Source organism: Myripristis murdjan, chromosome 17 (genome assembly GCF_902150065.1).
Source record: "Myripristis murdjan chromosome 17, fMyrMur1.1, whole genome shotgun sequence".
Lineage (NCBI taxonomy): Eukaryota > Metazoa > Chordata > Actinopteri > Holocentriformes > Holocentridae > Myripristis > Myripristis murdjan.
The window spans coordinates 8732732-8750525 of record NC_043996.1 but is presented as its reverse complement, the minus strand read 5'-3'; the positions used below and the strand labels follow the sequence as shown (position 1 = coordinate 8750525).

General features: G+C 40.3%; 1 protein-coding gene across 2 annotated transcripts in view; it reads left to right on the top strand.

Moving 5' to 3' along the window:
• astn1 (astrotactin 1) overlaps window positions 1–17794 on the top strand; it is a 378530-nt gene that overhangs the window by 54368 nt on the left and 306368 nt on the right. For both annotated transcript variants that reach the window (XM_030073613.1, XM_030073612.1), the window contains exon 2: window positions 9319–9506. In XM_030073613.1, coding sequence (XP_029929473.1) covers window positions 9319–9506 — 188 coding nt within the window. The remainder of the gene's footprint in view (window positions 1–9318; window positions 9507–17794) is intronic.

The window sequence follows — 17794 nt, the reverse complement described above, 5'->3', positions numbered from 1 at the left end:
AGGTTAGGAGGAGGTCATGGTTAACGTTACGATATGTTAACTTGCTAATGTCAGCTAAAAACATGAACTTGAACGCCAGTCTGTAGAAGCAAAGTTCTGTTGATTGAGTCATTCACCAAGCCATCTAACTCCTTTTGCGTCAATTTTTCACTCGCTTTATCCTTCGTCATGAAACTTGAAAATGTGACATTTCAACATTGCAGAAACATAATGTCAACATTTGTTCCTGGCACAGCTGGGTTGGTGTGCAGTTTGCAGACCTTGTGTGACATGATTTCTGGATTTGAAGTCGAAACAGCTTTAAAACAAACAACTCTCACTGCCGTTTTAGACTATCAGTGTGTAAGCTGCCTACTGCAGTTGCAAAAAATGGATTTTTGCAAGTTATATCAGGATACTGGGGTTTTGCTCTCATTTGCGCAGTAGGAATAGTCAAGGGTAAGTACACAGGCAAATACACAGAAATGGGCCTTTAGGGTTTTGAGCATTCACTTGGTAGTTTTATTTGGCTGCCATCCACAAAAAAACAGTTTTCTGTTATTCTAGCTCATGTGAACTCTTTAGTCCACAGACCGGTGTATTAATAAAGTTTCTATCCCCAGTTGTACACGTTAATGTGTGTCTAGTGATGGCAAGGAAAGAAACAAAATCATAATCACACAATGTATGATATGTTAATCAGATGGCCAAAATTCATGAATAATAACAACCACTGGTTATACAACATCAAACATCATGTACTTTTAATGAGCATACTGGGAAATTAGAACTTACTCATGAACTTTTGAACATGTTTCTGCTGATCAGTGCATTCCAGTCCCGAATTCATGAAAACAAGAGTTTGCAAAGAGAACAAAAAAATAGAAGAAGAAGGGGAGAGGGGAGAGAAGGAAAGAGGGAGAGACATATAAAGAATATAAAGAATTAAGGATTTTGAGTTTGGATAGAACAGTATTCTGCATAGATCGTCTTAGTTTGATTAAAAAATACACTCTACCAAAAACAGAGGAGAGAAAAAGGAGGAACAGACCCCAAAGGTAATTTCACTTAAGAATGCATCAAACAGGTGCTGCTGAGTAACTCAAGATAAATAGTGACTTGGCTTTGGCTATATTGTGACGTAAAGCACAAAAAGTACACTCTGTAAATGTTCCTGTAGCGTACAGCAAATGGATCTCTGCACAATAAGACAAATAAGTAATAAGGACCTGAGAATCCATCAATACGAAATTTACTCTGCAGGAAACCTCTGTAAAGTATAAGTCCTTCTGTTTTCCCATCACTTCCTCTGAAGCTTACTTCTGTTTGTTCTGTAGTGTGAAGTTGGTTGTGAGAATCAATATCGAGACTTTTGTAGTCACTCGACAGCACCAACATACTTCATCGTAAAAACTCCTTAAAAACAGTTTTTTGAGCCATTAAAAAATAAAGCAACGGAGCAGACTGCATACTGATTGCAGATGGTGTCAAATTAAAATTCGCAGCACAGTACATTGTGGTACAGACCAGTATGTTGTCAGACTGGGGAAAACTGGCTCCTGGGCTGGGCTGAGTAATGATACAGAATAAGACAAAATGCCTTGTGCCATTTAAATTGCTGTACATTGTGTTTTAAAGCAACCCCGCAAATCCAGTCATAGTAAGGGGACAAAGAGAAACATACTCGCAGTCATTTCTACATTTGCATGCTCACCAATATTCCCTAATGTGCAGCAAGTTTTCAGTTTATGACTTGGCACGTGTTATCATAAATCGGATAAGCTCTAATGAGACTCCCAAATATAATAGCAACGGACGTGCTGATATTACAGTATGCGGTATATTGAGGTCTACTTTGTTGACTGTTGCTTTTCATTATCTGCTCAAGCTTGGTTCCCATGGCGACATGCAGTCTATTCTGTGGCCTACTGTACATTCAGAGAGATAGTCATGATGGGGATATAACTAGTCATATGCACAGTGTATCCTGTGTAGTGTGAGAGATTATAGAGATGATTTTTGTCTAGTAGGGCAGCGGTTCCCAAATTTTTCATATCCAGGACCCCCCCACCCCACCCCCATCTGAACACATCTGAAAAAGACTACGGGCCCCATCTAATAATACTTGATGTTATTAGATTTTACTGGGGCCGAAATCATATGGGTGATAAGGACAAAATCAAATACCACAATATTGGATATTGTGATGATCTTGCAGGGAGGATTACTGTTTCTTTCATAAGATATTTACACAGAAGAGATTTTCGATAAACAGTCATTAGTAATGTGGCTATGATTATCAAGCAGGTGGAGGCAAATAACGGAGCAGCCAGAAGACATCTAATGAGTCCAGGCAGGAAAATGAATCCCTTTACTGTAATGGAGTCTTTAAAACCAGGAAACACTTATGCCATATCACCAGATTATGATCTCCAAAATCCCAGACAATGTATGGTCTCATATCACAATATTGATCAAATATTAATTATATAACTGAGCCTCAGGTGGGGTCATACATGCAGGGTGGAGAGTGAAAACGACTGAGTCTCATATTTACACTTTGTGCTCACTTTTAGGTAGTGAAATAAGAATTAAATTTCCCCTCAGGAATTAAAAAAAAAAAAAAAAAGTAATAGAATTATTTTATTAGGTGAACTTGTAACAAATGTAAAAAGTAACACTAGTTGAACAAAAATAATTTGTTCCCACCACCCCAGAAAACCAGATAACACACATTTAAAACAGACCAAAAAGGTCACAGTCATTGTCATTAAGAATCTTAATAATCCATCGTTACAATATCCATACCATATTAATTGATCCTGGATATTCCTCATTTAGTTCATATGTGTTACTACATTGAGCAACATGTGCTGCACATTTTCAGTTCATCACTACAGCTGCGCCATAACTATAACTTTGCCCCTTTAACTGAAATATGTCTATTCTTACAACATTAGTCCTCACCCTTGGTTTCTTAAACATGCTCTTTCCTCTGAAATCATATTGGGTGTCTCTCATTATGAACTAGTTTTAGATACTTTCCTCAAGATGTCCTGGGGGACCTCACTGTGGGAATGACTGCACTAATGTATGCACCTGTGAACCTCCAAGGCAGCCCAGCAAAGTGTTGTCTACCACCTGAGCGAGGCTTAATGCTTAAAAGACACCGGCTCATAGCCGAAAGGTCATTCCGGGTAGGAGCTCAAGCTGAAAGAATAAAATATAAATGTTTTCCATGCATACGGTGCAGGTGATTTGCAGCACCGCATTTTCCTTGCATATTCACCATCCTAAACAGCTTCTAAGAACGTTAAATTTATGCCTGGAGGTTGTATAATGCCAGAGTCTTCACTCCCCTCCCCCGCCTACACAAACACACCCAACATAACCCGCTCTCTCTCAGTCAAAAAATATATACTGCATGAAGTGGATATTTAACTTTGCGAATAAGCTCTCTCCAAAATCCAGTAACGTCTTGGTTCAGTTAGAGGACAGGCTTGAAGGACAACCACCATGTGTTCATATTAGAATAATGATCCGGAAATTACTACCCGCTCTCTCCTTCATACTCATCCTCTCTCAGCCCCTGGGCCCTCAGCTCAAGGCTTGTCGTGTTGGCTTTAATAGTCACTTATTATTGCTAAATTTGGGGAATTGAGAATCAACAGCTCCAAAGTAATTTCTGCTTATCGCCATGCCCTCTAGTGACCGTGCGATGTGACGATTGTTATCGTTGTCTCGGTGGAACAGAATTCAGAGAGGGAGAGAGGGAGAGAATACACTTGTGGCACAACCGCCTTTGGGAGAGTAAACTCCTCCACAAACAACATTTTGTGAGGAGATTTTGGATTTGGAGCTTATTCCAAACAATACTGCGGCGAGGGTGCAATGTGTTTTAGAACATACATATTTTGACTGCTGGTTATCCAAGGAATAATTTTGTGGTTTTTGTGCAGTTGTTTTGATGTGAGTCACGTTGACTCCTCCAGATCTGATTTCTATGATCGGCATCTGGCTACTTCTGCTGTCAACAGATGGTAAAATAGTAACCTAGCAAAGATTTTGACATTGAAGGGATGTTGATTGGAACGGCTTCACCAGCACTGGAAACCTGTGTGCAGTAAATGTGCCAAAATAAAAGTTGAGATGACATCTGCAGCCGTCCCTTTGCTGCTACGTGCATAGTTTTGTGAAACTGGGAGCTAGATGCCTCTGTGATATCAGTTTCAAAGACGTTTAAATTAATTTTACTGTGTTATAATATATTGCCAAGAAAAAAACAATGCTGCTGTATTGGGTTAACATTAAACCTGCATTTGATGTGAACACATTTGCCACCCCCTGCATTGGTGTCAAATACTTTTTGGGAAGCTTTAAAGATGTTGTTATTGGTGGTTGTTTTTAAGCATGTTAGCTGGGGGAAAGTCCACCTCAATGGCAGGAGGCTAACTGTTAGCATTTGGAGCATCCAGCCAGTATCCAGCACTCAGTAACAATGAGAGGAAGATAGCACCACTACTGTGCTATAACAGCAAAGGATGGGAACAAAATAATGTCTTCTTCTTCAAAATGGGGGAACTATCCCTTTAATGTCTTTATCTAATTGTAACAGACATAAGGAGAGACTGGTAGCATCAGTACCAACATAGCTGTAGTCTGCAAAGTCCCAGAAGGCCCTTACGAATCTGTTGCAGCCTCACTTGAGCACCAAGCCTCCATGCCATACCCTGAAGCGCTACAACAAGTTGAGCCATTTCATTCTACAGCTAGCACTTCAGTGTTGTGCTTTTGCTTGTAGAAGAAAAAAAAATAAAACTCCCTACAGACTGCTTAAATACAAACTCTGACATTGTTGCATTACAGAATTCTTAAAAAAAAAAGTAGACTCAACATCGTAAAGATTGCACCACAAACCATACTTGAATTTGTGTATTTCCATCATATTTCATTGCTTCAAAACCTCACAGTAAGTATCAGATATTTTTTTCTTAATTCTTAAATCCTCAGCGTGGATTTTTGCCATCAAATCCATTATGCTTCGATAATCACAGGTCTTTGAGGATCATGACTTGCAGATGGAAAGTAAGATTTTACAAACAGTCGCCGCTCAGTGTAATGCAAAACACAAGCAACAAGGCCTATTTACCGACAACGTACATGTAAGCAAACCTGTGAGAGCCTCAAGACTCGCTTAGAATTCACGGTAATCTATCACATTCTGGCAGTCCAAGTGCTCTGTCAGTCAATGCGGGAATGGAAAAATGCTTTGTTCTGGGATCCTCTGCAGTGGTACTACCAGTTTGTTTATGCTCGGATTAAAAATTAGGCTTTCAAAATGCTCAAGATAGATGCGATGTCAGTGTCATTCTAAAGGGCTTGAAACTCGTTTAAACTAAAGGGTCCAGTGAGTCTGCATTTAGAGGAGGTGCACTAATAATGCGGCATAATCAGATTACTTTGATCCATTTTAATGCCGGTAGGTGGCCGCTTTCACTTTCTCCTCCAGTCCTCTTTCCCTTTTCTCTTTCTCTCTCTCCCACTCTCTCTCACTCCCTCTCTCATCAGTCTTTCCTTCTCTCTCTCTCTCTCTTCCCCTCCCACCTCTTCACTGGTGGTATGTGGTCTCGTGCAGCAAGGCAGCAGTCTCATTAATCCAGCTCTCATGGCAAACTAGTCCCTGGGGGCGAGAGAGCACACTTTTTAAAAAGTGCCCTGTCACACACTGGCACATCATTTGCATTTAGGTTAAAACCAGTCGGGACTCTTAAATCTTATTTACGGGGAGAGGGAACTCCCTCTTCACTGCAGCACTGGGGCATCCGTTATTGTCAAGCCAAACCTTGTTATACCCGCGCAATTATACACATGCACTGCTGCATCACAGTTAAAGCATCGGGTGTTTTGGTGTATACAGAGGTTAGGATCTGTATCAGAGGCTATGGTTATTATCCGGCGAGCAAGTGTTTTCTGTGTTAACAATCAATGTAATAGCCTATCTGACAAAGGAAAGCATCTGGAAAGTTGTTTATACTGATACACAATAAACTCCTAGTGGGGATTGCGTCTTTGTCCTATGCGCACCGCTTAAATATTAGCAACACCTGCTCTTGCCGTGAAAAAAGAGTAAGCCAGTTGAATCCTAACGATGGTTCAACCATTGATCCATAATTGATTTTTTTTTTTTTATATCATTGTTATTCCTTTCATGAGAAGGACAAAACTGATTAAAGGATTTTAAAGCCTTGAATGGATTGAGACACGTTTTGTGCAGGTGCAAAAGCGGTGTAACTCAATAGAAGGAACGCATTCTCAAAGTTTTGTACACTGTGTAAAAGCCCGGGATCAGCAGTAAAATCTTGCTGGCAAGTATTTCTCAGGCTAGTAATCAGTGTAATGGTGTCGCGTAGCATGGGGTTAGCCTTAGTTTATATATAGATCTTTACACAATGCATTGCGGTGATAAGTGCGTTTTGTGATGTGAGAACTGAATGTCTTGTGCATTTCATTCTTTACCTCTCTCCTCTTCTATACCCTTCCCCTGGCTCTGCAACCCTACTTGTTTCTGTCCTAATTCTCATCTCCCATGCCAACTCAAGTGCCTCAACTTACTGCTCTGAGTCAGTCAGCACAGGGCTGTTCTTTTGATCAAGGCTCATCCTCATTATTATTTACAGAGCCTGATTTCTTGCTGCAACCAATGCTGCACTAGTAAACCAGTGCAAAGTGTGGACTTTGATCTGATCATTTATAGACTATTCACTGAAGGACTATGTATCCCCTGCACATCTCCATCACCACCCGTTTTGATTCTGCATTGTGCTTACAGTGCTTACTTTTCTGTCTTGACTCATGCAATGAACAGTTCATTACTTTGGCATCTTTGGTTTCTGTTGTATTAAGCATAAAGATTTGGCGTGGTTAGGTTTACAGTGAATTCTTTTTTGAGATATTATCCAGCTCATTTAACTGTTTTGTGTCATGTTATATTATGTACCCAGTACCTGCCCTTCTATCTACCAAAGCTTTTTCCCCTGAAGCCTACATATTTTTCTCATTGTTAACAGTGTATTCATGCTTCTTTAAAAATGTCAGGGATGTGACGAGGTGCTGAGGGTGTTTTCTGTGCTGTGCAGGGTGCCTGGCATTTTTTTTTAATGGCCACTGAGAATTGAAAGATGTTTGCCCTCTGATAAAATGCTGCACATGTCACTGTAACTTTTTACTTCAGCCTCCAATCACAATAGAGGAGGTGCGAGACAGATACATTATAGAGCAGCCGAAATATTCAAAGTTCAAAACAACGCTGAAAATGGAGAGGAAACTGTTTGCATTGGTGTCTGGGTCACCATGTCACTTGTTGACAAAACTGAAATAGTGCTTTTGCAACAGATAAATGAATACAATGTCGCTGCATTCTAGTTAATATTGATTGATTCGTGTTGGGTGAATTTTGGTAAGACAACAACTGTTATGATCAAATTATTTAGTAATCTTCAACATCATCTTTGTCCACTCAAACATGATGGTTATTGTTGCTTATGCTAACCACACAGGTCCTCTCCTACTGATTCTAAAGTAACAGCTGTTGCTGCTGCTAAAACTAAAACATATAATTTCCTGTGCACAAGAGGAAAGGTTCCCAGCGATGAATGCAAACAGCAAACGTAAAAGCGTTCATGAACTGGCCTCAGGTTGAATCCCCACCCTGTTTCAGTACAAGGTGAGCAGGTTACTTACAGGTATATATGAGTAAATGAATATTTAATGTTAGTACTTACACAGAAAAGCTGACCGAGAGGAGTGTATTTCTTCCCAGCAACAGCCTGCTGGTGTGTAGTGAGTAAATGGACAGGACAGTTGGAGGTGGGATTTGCACTCCAGTCTGGTGAGTTCTGGTTCAGTTCACATATTCCAGTCGAACACACTCGCTCCGTGTGACTTACAAGCCTGATGCACATTTCCTACATGGCACACACACACACTTGCATAACACAGTATTGCCCACAAAGCATTGCCACGCATTCATAATGCTTTCCACTTCTGCACCCATGTACGTTTTGACGTGCATCACTAATATTTACAACCAAAAAAGCAAAGAGTGGAATGATTTGTCCCAGACTGCAGGGACACAAAGCAGGGTGTGGATTTTCAACAAGCCAATCTATTTTTTTTTTCTTTTTAATGCTGTTTAAGTAAACCACAAAGTCAGTTGTGGTTGTGGATTCTCATAGTCACTGGCCACTCCTATTTCTCTTTTTGCGTATTATAATTTTTCTTAGCCTGAATAAACATCTAAAGTACTTTACATGTGGCTTGACTTTCTTCACTGGTGGCTTTAAAGATGCCATTTTCAAGATGAGAAATGAATCTGATCTATCAGCCGTCCCCACCTGACATTACTTTTTTCCCCCTGTCACCATTATTTTTTCTTCCTATTTTGAGTTTATTTTCCTCAACACTAAAATACAGTGAGTGAAATGGCCAACAGAGGCCATCCCACTGCAAATCAGCAACCCGCAAGCAAAAGACAAACAACAACTTGACAACTTGACAACAAAAACACATGCAACAACTTGGCAATGCAGAATCATCATGCTGCAAACAGAAAACAAGCAAACAGAGAATTCCAAAGTGCAGACGATGCAGCAGAACTAAGGCAAAACAAAACTGGAAATGTTTCTGGAGGACGTTATGAAACACCACGGTGCACTGATGGGTTGATATTAAGGCTGTTGTCTTATCGGAATGTAACGGGTAACTTTATGTTTATTTTATTTTATTTTTTTTTTTCCTTTTTGTTGACCAATATTTCACTGATTTTTTTCAATCATTCCCCAAAAGGCCAGCAGAAAGACATAAAAGACATAACTTATCTCATCCTATTTATAAATGCCTTAAATATATCTATATGTTTTCTATGTGTGTGTGTGTCTGTGTGTGCGTGCATGCATGCATGTGCATGTGTGTGTATTATTACAAAAACTGTAAAATTTACTTCAAAATTACCCCAAACAAAATCTGAAAAAGAAAGATAATAACCGTGAAATTGTCCGCCCCCCCACCCCCTCCCACCCAAAAAATGACAAGGAAATTACCAGAAAATTACCAGAAAATTACCAAAGGAAAAAAAAAGTAAAACCAAACCAAACAAAGCAAAACAAACAAAAACATTACCAGAGAAAGACTGAAAATAGTCAAAGTCACTTCTTCAGTCGACCTCCACGATGACTCCGGCTGGGACTGCTATAAAATTCGTGATGCAACTGCAAAGCTGCAAACTTTCTGACTTGTATACTGCATGTTTTTTATTTTATTTTTTTTTTTCTTTTCTGGCAGAGATCTCTGGGAACTCAGAGGACATCCCTCTGGTGCGCTGGAGGCAGCAGTGGCTGGAGAACGGGACTTTGCTCTTCCACATCCACCACCAGGACGGCAGCCTGAACCTCCCGGGGCTCTCCCCAACCGAAGACCCAGCCAGTGACTCTGCAGAGGAGGAGCTCCGCATCCTGCATATATCTGTCATGGTAAAACTATCTCTTCTAGGGCTGAAATGTTCACAGAAAATCGAAAGAAAAAACTTAGGAAAAAGAAAGAATTATGCAGTCAAATTAATGCATGTTTTTTTTTTTTGTTTTAATGACATGCACATCTCTGCCGTGGTGTCGTAACTGTTCAGTGTGCCAAAATGTTTCTAACCCTTTGCAAAATGACAATGGAAAATGAGAAAATACTACCAGTTTATTATTTTATTTTTGTTGATAAGGATCTAAAGCCCATCTAAAGCCCTTTTGGTATATTTGGATTATCCTTCCTGAAACATCCTCAAAAATGTCATCTTCAGGGTAAGTTAAATAAAGTGTGCTCTTGTATTTTTTTTTTCTTTCTTTCTTTTTGCCCTGCCTGTTCAAAATGAAACAGTTGACTGCACATTTATTCAGGACAAAGGTTTTGGGGGAGCAAATAAATCCGGCAGAGTGTCTGCTGTGGTACAGTAACCGCTCTAGAGCCAAAAGTGTTTCATTTACAAAACACGGGCAAAAAAATTCGTTGGCGATCTCTGTATCCTGCAGCTTTCTGCCATGGTACAGTAACTGTTCTCAGGCCAAAATGTTTTATTCACAGCACGTCTTGAAGAAAGGCTCATCTGAAGTGGGATTGTGGCTCTTCCTGTTGTGGTATAGCCACAGTCACACCACCTCTTCAATTTGTTTACAGCAAACACATATGGATGGATCATTTCTTTCCCCTTTTTATGTAGAACACACATGAGACACATTTGAAAAATGGCAAACTAATTCACTATATCTGAATGGAGAATATGTTTATAAACTATTGAAGTTATTCCTTTTTGCATGCTTGCACTGTATCAAACCTTATCTGCTACGTCGGCGTAGTAGGAAAATGAATCTTTAGATCTTGTTGCTTCCTCTTCCAGCCTGAGGAAATGTATATTTATTAGATTTAAGATATGCCACACCTACTCCCAATGCCCTTTTCCAGCCCCAAAGACATTACAATTGTGCTTTGATGGATGATATGTATTTTCAGACATTGAAAGCAAATGATTAGTCAGCTTCAGAAGAGGTTTGCCGGCAGCTATACGTGCTGAGTGGTTTGGAGAGTGCTGTGTTTCCACATGCCCTGAATGTCACTGACCTTGAGACCTTGAAATAATGATGACAAACCGACCTTGACTTTGCCTTGCATGTTGTGCATCTTTGCAAACATCAATCTGACCTACAGGCATGCACGCTCAAACGGAGACGACATTTTCATGCGGCAGCCAGATAGCCGGCTCCTCTAATCTTCCTGTTTTCTTCTCTAATTTTACATTTTTACTCCCTGTAATATCTGCTTCTTTCACATCTCATGAAGGTCCGTTTGTTTTATGTCTTTTTTTTTTTTTTTACACCGTCTTCGCTGCCACTTCCTCATCCTGAAAGAGCTGCAGCGGCAGTGCTGCCACCAAGGTGTCCCATGGAGGTGTGGATAGAGAAGGATTAGCATGCAGATATGAGCAGACCGTGACAACAGATGGACGCGGTGTTGCCGCTGTGCTGCCCGGGCCCTGCTGCAGCTTGCCACCCGGTTGGAGGCCCCGACCTATAAATCCGACGCCGTGTCACTTGTTCAGCTCCTTGTGGATACAAAGGGTCCCGTGAAGTCTGCTTGATGGCCTTTTTAGCTCAAACACACACCTGTCACTGGGCCATTTTCCATTGTCTGCCTTACAGTGGGAGACTGCAGGCCAGCAGCAGTCGTACAGTTAGAGCTCTGCCAGACCTGCGGAAAAACCCGCTACAATACAGCTGCGAGTATATTAAATGCTTTAGGTGTTCACACACTCAGCAAAATCTAATAGACCCCTTCTGGTATATGGTTATGCTCTGGATCAAAAGCAGCACGGAGGGGAAATAATGAAACATGTCAATAAAAAGCAGTTCACAAAGGATATAAAACGCACTTCTTTCATTTTTTTTTAATGCAATTCATTTGACATTGATTTAACACTAGAAAGGCCAAGCAGCAATCAGCTGAGGACAGTTTTCAATTGTGAACTATCTAAGCTTTTAAATTGATCCCCTAGACCAGGAGTTTTCAAACTTTTTTGTGTTCCAGACCTCCAAATTGACTTTCATTGAGCCCTCGAGACCCTGATATGAAAAAAAGACATTTTGTTTATAGTGTTAAATTGCTTAGTTCTTTGAATCCTGAGCAAATTCGCTTTCTTTCTCTCAAAAACATGGGAAAAAAAAAGACGATTACTGGAACATAAAAAAATGACCTGCACCAGATTACTAAAAAAATTTGCAAAGAAAATTAAAATAAATTACCAGGAAATTAGCATGAATAGATGAATACATAAACAACTAAATAAATAAATAAACAGATCCTATATAAAAAATAATAGACAAAAATGACCTAAATAATTACGAGATGACTATATTTATGATTATTAAACAACATAATGTAATATAACACATTATAATATAATTATTGTCAGATTTCCTGTGTTTAAATTCCTGTGAAAGAGGCTGTGTTCAGACACCTCTCACAAGCATTTTAACTGCTCATCATTTTCCCAAAAACCCCCTTGAAGACTCTCAAGGACCCCTACAGGTCCCCGGACCCTACTTTGAAAATCACTGCTCTAGACCTTTTCCCACACCCACTTTCTGTATGAATCAGGGTGACCAGGTTTGGTCGATAGGAGACATGGTGAACCTTGTTCGAAAAGAGCCTTGTTACACCAGGAGGATTTTCAAAAACCTCACTGACAAACAGTAGATATTTAGGCCTATAGATAAAAACCACCACTGAGTTAATAACTTGTGGCCAAAAAAGCCCAGTGGCCACAGCCTTTTGTAGTGTGGAGAGAAAGCTGTACCTTCGATTTCACTGTCATCTCAAGGGTTGTGTTTCACAGTGCTTTTAATCAAACACCTGAAATGATCTTAACTAGAATAAGTCCCAGGCCTGCACATCCTAGCCAGGTTGGTTCAGCCAGGGAGCAGAACATCTAATCAGCCACAGTTCATTGCCTGGCCACCATGCTCACCACGAGACCGTTTATACCTAATGGATGAGCTGGGACTCCAGCCTTTTTAGGCTTGAAGACAAGCCAATCTTATCATGAGCTTGATCCTAAAGGGGAATCAAGTTCAATGAACTGCACCGAACTTGGGCTCTGTGGCCAGAAAAGGAGATTTTCTTGTTATGCCAGCTCAATAAGTAAGTCACAATCTTTGCTCAGATAATGTTAACGTCTTTTATCAACCCTTACATACAACACTGAAAAGGATTCAATGGACAGTGACTTTTACATACAGATATTTACTTAATGCTTTTAAATATAAGCAGTTTGCTGTCAGAAGTTTACCTATGTAAAAAGTCTCCTCTCAGAGTTCAAAGCTTTTCCCTTTGCATTCCTATCCAACAAGGTGACCACAGTGTCCTCTGTTGGTCCTGGCGGGTCATCCATAATAGATGACTCGGGTATGTCTGTACAAACACCAGGTGAGACACTGACAGTTCAAACACATGTCCTCAGCTTCAGCTGCTACCCCAAAGGTAGAGGCAACTACAAAGTAAATCCCAACATTTGCAGCTGTATATTTCAACAATATAGGCTCAGATGTTTAAAGGATTTGCAGCATGATTGATTCTCCTTTTGAGGCACTTGAAGCAAAAGTGCCCCAGTTTAATATCGCTATAAATGCGCAATCTTCCTTGTTTTTAATTTTCAAGTTTTAATCATCTACTGTTTTGCCACAAGGACCTCCATGGATCAATCTAATCACCACGTACAGTATGGAGGCATCCAAGCCAAGCCAAATAAATTATGTTATATGAAAGACTAATATGGTTTTTCATGCTTAGAGGGGTGAGATTTGATGTGTTTTTTTTCCCTCCCTTATGAATCTCTCTCAGCTCTTTGTACTGTAGCTATTTTTCCCAGAGTCCATAAAGCATATTGTTTGATTTAGACAAACAGTATAGTAAAGTCAAACAGTAACTCAAATTGATATCCAATAACACAGTGAGTTTATAAATAGATGTGTGTTTAGCTATATATACAAAAAAAATGTGTATCTACAACTTTTCAAAACACTTTGGGCAATATAGTTGAATTTGGTTTACGTCAGCTCTGTGAAAGCCCTTGAGGTACAAGAGTTTGCTTTGGTTCAGTGGTGTGAAAAACCCTCACTGTGCCCACTCAACCCAAAAGGTGAGGAGGAGTCGAGTCTGTCAGCACCTTATGGTGTTTGATGTTGATGGTGGTGAGTACAGCCAGCCTAGCCCTTTGTTTTTCTCAGAGTATATAGTATTATGCCAGGAAAATTAAAGACTTGTACAGTATGTAATGTACAATTTATTGTAAGTAAATTAGATTTTGGCATTGTTATCGGTGAGTAACTCAGGAATCTGTGGAAGATGCAGCCTATACCACCAGTCTCTACAGTGCATTTTGCACTGGCGAAAAATCCCCCACTTCCAACATTTTTATCCTCTTCAGTAAAGAAAACACAGAAAAAACCCCGAAAACCCTGCATTCTTTGTGGATTTGAGAAATTCTCTATGAGCTGTAGGTGAAACTCACTCACTCTCTCACAGGGTCACCTTTGGTTATAGGTGTGCTCCATTTGGACGTGCTGGCTTGCCACTTGTTACACAGCAGTGAGTGCGCAGCAAAGCGTCTAAAAGGAGTGTGGGTGGAGCTGTAGGCTGTTGGCTGTTACATCAGTTGTGTGACTGTAGCGGTGAAAACAAAAGGTAAATTGACCATTATTGGCTCTTAAAATGATCTTTGTGTTTCTGTAAGCATTGTGATGGTAATCTGATGACAGTTTCACCATAATTCAACTATAATATATACCTTGTCGGGTCAGGCTGGCAAAACCGGCATGGGCTGGTGGAGTTTTCGAATGCATCCAAGCATTTGGGAGGCCAAGATATCCAACATGCATCTAAAAATATTTCTATGATGATCACATACACGGTGTTATGTTATTTTACAAGTTTTCTGTTCAGGTAGTTATTTATGCTTATGGCTCATTTCATGACGTTTTTCATCTTTCAGTCAGCTTCCAGGTGCGCCTACCTGGGCTGAGAGCAGCGTCACAACTCGCTGTTCTGGATCTGTGTGTCTTGACAAAAAAATGCTTTGGCCCTTCCAGTGGACCTTAATGCTTGTTAGGCCACTTCTAGTCTGCATATCCCTGCAGATGTCAGCATCGCTCGTCTGTCCTGGTGGATGTGTGCCCCTCTGTAATTAAAATGTAAGATGTGTGTTGCACCTAAATGTAGTGTAATTGATTGTGTTTTCTATCCCTACCTAGCCTACCTGACAGTGTCACTAATTTGAAGGTCATTCATGTTGACTTTGCCTCCATGTAGTCACTGAATTTTGAACCAAGGCTATTTCTTTCAAAAAGCCTATGACAGTGCCCAAATATACACTAATAGACTATGATGCAAGCTGTGCCTGCCAGCAAATAAATAACTAGGACGTATATGATATCTGCCAAATACAGTGTGGTTATAGAACCTGGATGCAAAGAAAGAATGGGACTTCAGCTTATTTTTTACTTAGACGTAGCACCCAAATTCCATGCCTCAGCTCTTTAGAACTGTCACCATCCTGGCATCATAGTCAAAATTTCTGGTTAAGCAGAGGACCCCTCTCCCCCTTTTTTTCCTCTGTCCATCCTGTGATATTTCTCACAAGCGAATACAGTGAATACAGACACAAATCGTCAAATGGACATTGACTCGGCTGTATTTCTGACAGCAGGGTATTTTTCCACAAAGCAGGAAAAGGAGGGTTCAGCTGGTCCTTTGGGTGTGCACCATGCTAGGAATGTGCTTAAGTACAAAAATAAAATATACATGTAGAATCAATATATATTTACACCAAATTGTAAACAGCAGTTGGCTTTTAAGCTAACATAATAATTGCCTTGTGTGGAAGGAGGAAACACTGCTTCTCCTGGTGTCTTAGGCTGGAGATATACTTGCTTTTAACTACACATTCATTTGCACATGATGGCTGCCTTGCAAATCCTGCATCCATTTGGAATGTTGGTTGTGCACACATCTTAATGCTATATGTCTCCAAGATGCAATACAAACATGAACAGTAGGGGCAGTATGGGGAAGTGACAGTGCCAGGGGTCTGTGGGCACTTAAGCAGGCAACAGTGACAACAGCAGTGGTGTAAAGTTTCGAAAACAAGGTACCAGACCAAGTTTGCAATTACCTGCATCTTACATAATCTCTGTGATAGTGCTGCTGTCAATTTTCTGCCATGATCCCAGAGTTAATCAAATAGTAGCCTGGTAGCAAGCCTATTTTTGTACATTGTAAAACCAGAAGTTCTCTTTACATCCTATGGGTCATGGCTAGATCGGGTACAGTCTGAGTTCACTCGTGTGCCCTCTAGTGGAACCCTCCAGTAACACGCAAAGTACGTAAGCAAGTATGTAAACAGTGCTTTTCGCGACGCAGCCGGTTTTCTACGCAAATGCATGGTTAAAAGCAAGTATGCCTCTGGTTTTAGAGGAGCCTCCACTGCTTGAAAGTCACTGCGGGATTGTTTCATTTGATATTCCAGTGTGTATGGAAAGGAATGGAATGGAAGCACTTGCATCAACAATACAAATGCAGCAAGAGAGAAGCCATCAGTGATCTCCACCTTGATCTCATTTTTCTTGCATTAATTATAGTAAGGTGTCACAGGTAATTTGACACACACACATACAAACAGTTTACTATTGAGCTATCAACAGTCAACTTATATGGGGTTGGGGTTGCCATGACACCAGTGGGTTTAATCATCCACACCAGTAGCTCCAGCATTGCCATTCATGTGCTAACCCTCCTCAAAACCATGTTGATAACATTGATCGCATAAACCTTAAATCAATGTGGCCCTGACCACTTGTAAAGGAGTAGCTGTGGTGGAATCGTACCCTCCAGGGTTGATCTCAGACCTTCGCAGCACGCCGTGTTTTTGAAAAGGCAGTAGAGCGAGACAAACCGATCCATGGCTTCCCCACGGGCTGTGAGCCCAAACGCCTGGCTTGCTTGTGGTCTGAGTAAATCTCTGATGCAGACAACGGAATGCTTGAAAAAAAAAAAAAATCTGAATGAACTGAGCTGTTTTAATAATGAAAAAGCTTTTTACATTGAACTTTTTCCCTTAACTTTTTTTAAGCCTTTCACTGAGGATTGAATATACAGAATATTTTAGATTTGGATGCTCTTATTTCTTTATTCTCTCAAACAAAAGTATTCAAGCATTCCTTTAAGCTCAGCCAGCTGAGGCACATACCATTGTGCTCAGTGCAGTGATTCATATATCTATTACATTAATTGAGCAGAAATGACATGCAAATAGAAAATATAGAAAAAATAACCCCTTTTTCATCTAGGGCAGTATCATCTGACAATAATACAGAGCATTAGTCCAAAGGTGCATTGTATCCTGGCATGTTCTGTTAAATCAAGGTGTCAACTAGTCTTTTGTCAGGGTGGAATCGATTTTGTCAAACCATGAATTCTCCAGATTACGGTCTAATTTTTCTCTTAATGTGTATTTTTCCATTTCTCTGTCTGTGTCGCGCCCCAAGCTGTGTCTCAGTAAACATGCAAGCCACTCTGTTGCACTGGAAAGGGCATCCATGTTAATAATTTCCGCTCCATGTTGGGATTTTAGCCAGGCCCAGTGTCTGATGAAACCAACAGCGTGACTTTAATAAATCAGACTTGCACAGGAGCTGAAGTGTTACCTGCTGCTGGACTGGTTTATTATCCCCCTACAAATGCAGAGAACAGCACACCAACTTAATATTGAGAGAAAATGAAGCTTGGACTTTTAGCCTCAATTTAATTTCCTCTACAGACAAACCTGATTCAGTGAAAGAGAAAAAGGAAAAAAAGTATTATGCCAGAAATGAAGAAGCAGCCTTGACTGTGTCGAACAGTACCTTGCAACATTACCTCTCACTTTTTCTCCCCTTAGTAGCCTGTACTAGTGCCTTAAGTGCCTGATAATTCTTTATGTTTTATGGCCACTCACACCTTTGAAGAATAAAGGGACATCGTCTTCCTGCCACGATCTTTTAATCTATTAGTGTCAGTCGGGTGAAATCCATCAGGATGGGGACATGCACTGACCCTCACTGCGTTTACACTCCAGATTAGTGTGTATTCATGTACATTATGTGCCACTAACACAATATTTGATTGTAGAATTGTTGGGTTGAAGAAGGTCAAACTTTAGAGCTGAATGCTAGATACATAAGAGGAA